The following is a 6,327-nucleotide window of genomic DNA, read 5'->3' as shown; positions in this document are numbered from 1 at the left end:
AATCATGAAACTACCTGATGAATGATTACAAAAGTTCAACAGCTGAGTCATAATTTTGACACAGTCCCACACACATGAAACTCGCTCACCACTTCCATCACCAACAGACGACGAAATAAATATTTTCAGCTGTTCCTTCCAAGGATGAATAATAATTATCCTTTCAATGTCCTCCAGCGAGTTTTCCCAGGGATGAGACCAAGTGCAATCGAATCTTTATATTATTATCATTATCAGTCGTAGAGCTCCCGAAGTGGAAGACGCTGAGTAAAATCATGATCATCGATTTTTATTAGACTTGTTCGCCCACCAACTTTTCATTCTCTGAGAAAATGCAGCTTTTCTTCTTCACTCCATCTTGTGCCAACTCTTGGTGCTTCTATCTCTGGAATAATTTCCCATTGTTCACTTTTGTTTTGAATTATCTTTTATTATATAAACATATTATGTTCTGAATTTCGTGAGAATCGTTAGAGCCGTTTTCGAGATCCGGTGAAATACAAACAAATAAACATCTAAACATCCAAATATCTAAACATCTCAACATCTAAAAATATAAACAGAAGTTGCTCGTTTAATAGTATAGGATGTTTTCACAGTCACAAACGTTAGTTCTACGACTATGCCCTGTTTCGGAAAGCCAATTTTCTGACTCCAGCTGTTTGAAGTCTAGAACTTAGCCGAATCCCGAGCTCGGAAACGGCCCTAACTGATTTTGAGGTGGGTTTTCCGATACAAAAAGCCGCATTGGCTATGAATTTCTTGTCATTTTCAGCATAAATATAATAAAGATTCCTCTTTTTTGAATATGCTACACAGTGATACCAGCCTTCTTACAATCCTTCAGCGCATGCCGACCCAATTTTGTGTTTCATTATATTATCAAAAACTTGTTTTATCTTTTTCTCAATGCACTCACTTTTTGTCTATATGTTTTTCTTTAGGAATTCCTGGATACAGTTGTCCTGTTCTCTCGGGGCAAGACGGAGGACAAATTGCGTATTATCTTCGACATGTGTGATAATGATAAGAACGGGGTCATTGATAAGGGAGAACTGTCGGAGATGCTGCGCTCTCTGGTGGAGATAGCCAGAACCACTAGCCTGTCTGACGCTCATGTTACTGAGCTTATCGATGGGATGTTCCAGGTGATAATTAGTATAATTACATAAATTAATTGAAAATATATAAAAAAATTTAAACTTTCTCTAATGAAAAATGGAGAAAATTCTATTCATCCAAAAAGTAGGACAAAATAATTGGAAATATATAAAAAATTTGCAAACTTTCTCTAATGAAAAATGGAAAAGATTTTATTCATCAAAAAAATAGAACAAAAACAGAATGATCACTATCTTAAAATCGAGACAAATAACTTTTCACAAATCATTCATATCTCATAACTATTGACGTTGAAATAATAAAAAACTCTTTATGACTTTTAATCATAAAATTACACATAATAGATTGATTTGGTGAATACCTGAAATAAAATTGTGATTTTGTGAATTTCAATAATTTTCTTTTTCTCAGTCAAAAAAAAAATCTTTCAATGATTTGAACTGAACTCATTGCTAGCGATCAGACACGTGTCTCTGCTAGCAATTACTGCCGGTAAAATGAGTACAACTGGGATTTCAGTTATGTTATATCTAATTTATTTTTATTGTTTCTAGAATTGAGTATATTCTGAATTTCTGTATGATGTACCCAATTATTATGTGAATTTTTAATTGTATATATCTTGTATATATGGCAAATAAATTGAATTGAATTGAAAAAAAAAGAATTGGCTTATACAATATACACGTAGGGGATATGAGATTCACGAATGACGCATCATCACGTCTCAACTACTCAACTCATTAACTTGGAATTTTTTATCATATAGATTCATAATTTACCCAGGATGGTTATAGGCCTATTTTGAATTATTCAAGATCTCAGTAGGTCAAGTTTTCAGTTTGTCAAGATTTTAATCAGACCATTGCGAAGCACGGGTTACCTGCTCATTTATACTATAATAAAAGACAGAACTGGATTATACACGTAGGGGATAGGAAATTGACGAATGACGCATCATCACGTCTCAACTACTCAACTCATTAACTTGACATTTTGCACATACATTCTCAATTTATCGAGGATTGTTATAGGCCTATTTCAAATTCTCCAAGATCTCAGTAGGTCAAGTTATCAGTTTGTCAAGATTTTTATTATACCCTTGCGGAGCACGGGTTACCTGCTAGTCGTAAAAATTCTTCAGTCTTCACTTTATCAATCCAATGATTTCAATCTGATTAGTAAGCAGTGCTCGATAATAATAGTAATAATATAGAGTGACCTGGTCAGGTGTCAGAGTTTTCAGGTCGCAACTGATCAATTTCAGGGCCTCTGACATGATCCAACGACTTCTTTTTAGGCAGCCGGGACCGTCGGCTTAACGTAAGCTCGAAAGGAAAGAAAAGATTTACTGATTCACAGTGATTCCAAAGGAATAAATCTTTATTTCAGGATTTATCCGTTAATCTTGTTCTATCATAATTGGTTAATCATTGTTCCATCTAAATCAGTGAAATGCTTTTTTTAGAGTGCTTGATGTGGAAGAATAGATTTCCTAACCCCCAGTGATTCCAACCGAATAAATCTTCATTTCACGATTTCTTCGTTAATCTAGTTCCATCATTACTGGTTATTATTGTTCTATATAAATCAATGAATTGTTTTTTTCCCTTCTAGAACGCTGGATTGAAAAGAAAATATTCCCTGACCCACTTTGATACCAACCGGATGAATATTCATTTTAGGATTTCTTAGTTAATCTTGTCATATCATTACTTGCTATTATAGTTCTATATAAATCAATGGATTGTTCTTTTAATACCTTCTAGAACGCTGGATTGGAGAGAAAAGATTTTCTGACGTACAGTGATTTCAAACTGATGATGAACGAATACAAGGGTGACTTTGTCGCTATTGGTCTGGATTGTAAGGGTGCTAAGCAGAATTCTTGGATACTTCCACCAATGTTGCAAGGTAACATAATAATCACTCATGTAACACACAATATCAACTTATGTCAGGGAAAAAACATTATTCATTAGCCTATAAATATTGTTTATTTTAAGATTATTTTGTCCCAATTAGTTTTTTAGTTTCCTTTTCTTGTCTTGTTTCGATATTTTCTTTGTTCCCTTCTTCCTCTCCTTTCCTTCTCACATCCTTCTGACCCTCATCACCCTCCTTCTCCTTCTCCTTCTCCTCCATCTCCTCCTCCTCCTCATAGTCGTCATTTCCTCTTCCTCTGTTCATCACCACCTTCTGCTCCTCTTCCTCCTCCTCATCCGCCTCCTCCTCATAACCATCTCATTCCCCTCCTATCACTTCTATTCCTCCTCGATGACATAATAATCACTCATGTAACACACATATCAATTTATGTCAGGAAAAACATTATTCATTAGCCTATAAATATTGTTTATTTTAAGATTATTTTGTCTCAAATTAGTTTTTAGTTTCCTTTTCCTTGTATTTTTTTGGTATTATCTTTCTTCACTTCTTCCTCTCCATTCCCTCCCTATTTGTTGAAACACCGCCAATTTATGAAGCTACATCACAATATTAGATTGTCATTAATCAAATTGCATTCAATCTTCTGTCATAAATAGTTTTTCCTACGTTACCTTGAAAAGTGGCCATTGCTGCACTGATTACAGAACGCAAAGAATCACTTTTCCGCTCTAGTTCGGGCAAATTTTTCTGCGCTCCAGATTTGCAACATGGCAACGCCAAATTTGTGTGGGGTTATATGGGGATTAGTGCCCGAAACCAAAAATTAAGTTGGTGACAATGACTGTGGTATAGTGTTGTGGTGCACGTTATAATAATATAAGGACAACGAGGACAGCGACATGAGTGACAGCCGCCCCTACATTCATTTACTACTACATTATTATTATTCAACTTTATTTATTAATAATAAAATTACACAGAAAAACATTTGATGGTTTCAGCGAGTTTTACCCATAGTCACCCACTTTCCATATTCAATGGTAACTGTAGGAAAAATTTAATGTGAAATAAGTGCGCAAAGTTCCTCTGCTGCACTCAAGAAACCATTCTGCCCTCGCCTACGGCTCGGGCGTAAACGTTTCTTTCGGTGCAGAAAACTGTCACTTTGCGCACTAGTTGCACAAATAACTATTTCATACTTTGTAAACTCGTTAAAAATCCTTTTTTTACTGTCATTCAAATTAAATTAGTTTATAAGCATTTATCTATTGTAACATACATGAAAAAATAGCTCTGATCTGAATCTCATCTTTTTCATACCAAGCCTTAAGCTGCGTTTACACCAGAGTTATAAACAAAATGTTTATTTTTCCTTCCTTATAGATTCTATTGGATTGAACGGAGCTTGACAAAACACAGCATGTTTATTAATAAGTTATGTTCAATCCAATAGAATCTATAGGACGAAAAAATAAAAATTTTGTTAAAAACTCAATCCTTATAGATTCTTTTTGATTGAACATAACTTATCATACACATGATGAACATTATGTGTTTGTCAAGTTCCGTTCAATCTAATAGAATGTATAAGGATTAATTATTACAAACAAAATACAGAGTTATCATAAAAGAATGGTGCGGTTTCGAACATGGTTTGAAGAAAAACCAAATTATTTACAGTTAATGTTGTTGATTCATCTAATTTATCGTCTCAAACAGTTTTTTACATAATATTAATGAATTTCAATATGTGCGCCCTTAGTCGGTCGACAAATTTCCTAACGATAATCAATTTCTCTCCAAATATTAGCTAAAATTTCGTCGGTTATGGTTGTCATTGCTTCATTAATTTCCCTTCTATAATTTTTACAGACTGAAAAAAAACTGGTATTCAAACTGGTACTCTCCATGTGAGTGGATGTGTTAACAGACACAATTCACGAGTATGGGGCTCTGAAAACTCACTCGCAATCGTTGAGAAACAACATGATTCGCCTAAAGTTGATGTTTGGTGTGATATGATTGAAAATCGCATAATAGGGCATTCCTTCTTTGCTGAAAGAACAATTAATTAATGGAGTTGTGTATCTCGAAATGTTAATTAATAATTGCTTTTCTCAGCTGGATGAATTCGAAAACATTCATCAACTTCATTTCTAACAAGATGGTGTCCCCCCACAATTCAGTACATTGGTGACGGACGCTTTGAACGAAAAATTTGGAGATCGATGGATAGGCCGGCAAGGACCTATGCTGGGGCCTCCAAGAATTCCAGACCTGATACCTTGCGATTTTTTCTTGTGGGGTTACATCGAAAACATTGTTTATTCATGACCTGAACAACTTAAAAACAGGTTTAATGAAGCAATAACACCCATAACGGAAGAAGTGTTCGGGAATGTTTGGAGAGAAATTGATTATCGTTTGGACATTTGTCGTGCGACTAAGGGCGAACATATTGAAATTTATTAATTATGTGAAAGAACTGTTTGAGACGAAAAATTAGATGAATAAACAACATAAACTGTAAGTAATTTGATTTTTCTTCAAATCATGTTTGAAACCGCACCATTCTTTTATGATAACCCTGTATTAATAACCTCGGTGTAAACCCAGCTATAGAATATTGTTTACTCTAACTTTAATGAGCCAATAATTTGCTCCATTTCTGTAATTATGGTATTTCAGAATGACAAGTTTCCACATCGACGCTTTTCACGATGAAGACAAGAGTTGGATTTCTCGACAAATTGACTGTTGGACTACATTTTTGGAGGAGAATCGACAGAATATTTTCTACTTATTCATTTTCTACGTTATCACTATTGCCTTGTTTGTGGAAAGATTTATTCGTAAGTATTTAAAATAATTATTGATATTTGATATTAATAATATTTCATTACTATATCATAAGGAGATTACGTTATAAAGGCAGCATCTGATTAGCATTGGTGTTGCTATCCTTGACTGTCATCAGGCAAAGCAGGTGGTTCTATCCTTTTCCAACTCCACACCGTTGACAAATTGTTGTTAGCTACCTATCAATATAATTGGCTATAGTGAGGTCCAAGTTATAATGGCAGTGTTTGATTAGCAATGGTATTGCTATCCTTGTCTATCATTCAACAAAGCGGATAGCGCTATCTCTTTCTCCCTTTGCTTTGTTGCCAGATTGTTTTTCAACAATTTAGAAATATAATTAATCAACAAAATATTCAATCTTAATTATGAAAATTCATTATGAAATTATTGAAAAATTCAATTTCCTGCTTGATAAAATATAATTGATTATTTCAAACGAGAATAAATAGTTAA

The 6,327-nt window shown here is 34.1% G+C and overlaps 1 protein-coding gene across 1 annotated transcript; it reads left to right on the top strand.

Moving 5' to 3' along the window:
- Positions 1 to 948: 948 nt before the first annotated feature.
- On the top strand, positions 949 to 5,858 carry LOC120349389 (dual oxidase-like). Its single transcript, XM_039419368.1, has 3 exons — positions 949 to 1,148; positions 2,892 to 3,036; positions 5,701 to 5,858. The coding sequence occupies exons 1-3, from the start codon at positions 1,014 to 1,016 to the stop codon at positions 5,703 to 5,705; spliced, it is 285 nt and encodes a 94-aa protein (XP_039275302.1). The 5' UTR covers positions 949 to 1,013; the 3' UTR covers positions 5,706 to 5,858.
- The last annotated feature ends 469 nt before the right edge of the window (positions 5,859 to 6,327 follow it).

Source organism: Nilaparvata lugens, unplaced genomic scaffold (assembly GCF_014356525.2).
Source record: "Nilaparvata lugens isolate BPH unplaced genomic scaffold, ASM1435652v1 scaffold9785, whole genome shotgun sequence".
In the NCBI taxonomy this organism is placed as follows: Eukaryota; Metazoa; Arthropoda; class Insecta; order Hemiptera; family Delphacidae; genus Nilaparvata; species Nilaparvata lugens.
This window is presented reverse-complemented; position numbering and strand designations above follow the sequence as displayed.

Bases quoted from the DNA above. Each gene is read 5' to 3' on its own strand.
- LOC120349389 (XM_039419368.1), top strand. From the start codon at position 1,014: ATGTGTGATAATGATAAGAACGGGGTCATTGATAAGGGAGAACTGTCG. The intron at 1,149-2,891 runs GTGATAATTAGT...AATACCTTCTAG, and splicing joins TTATCGATGGGATGTTCCAG to AACGCTGGATTGGAGAGAAA.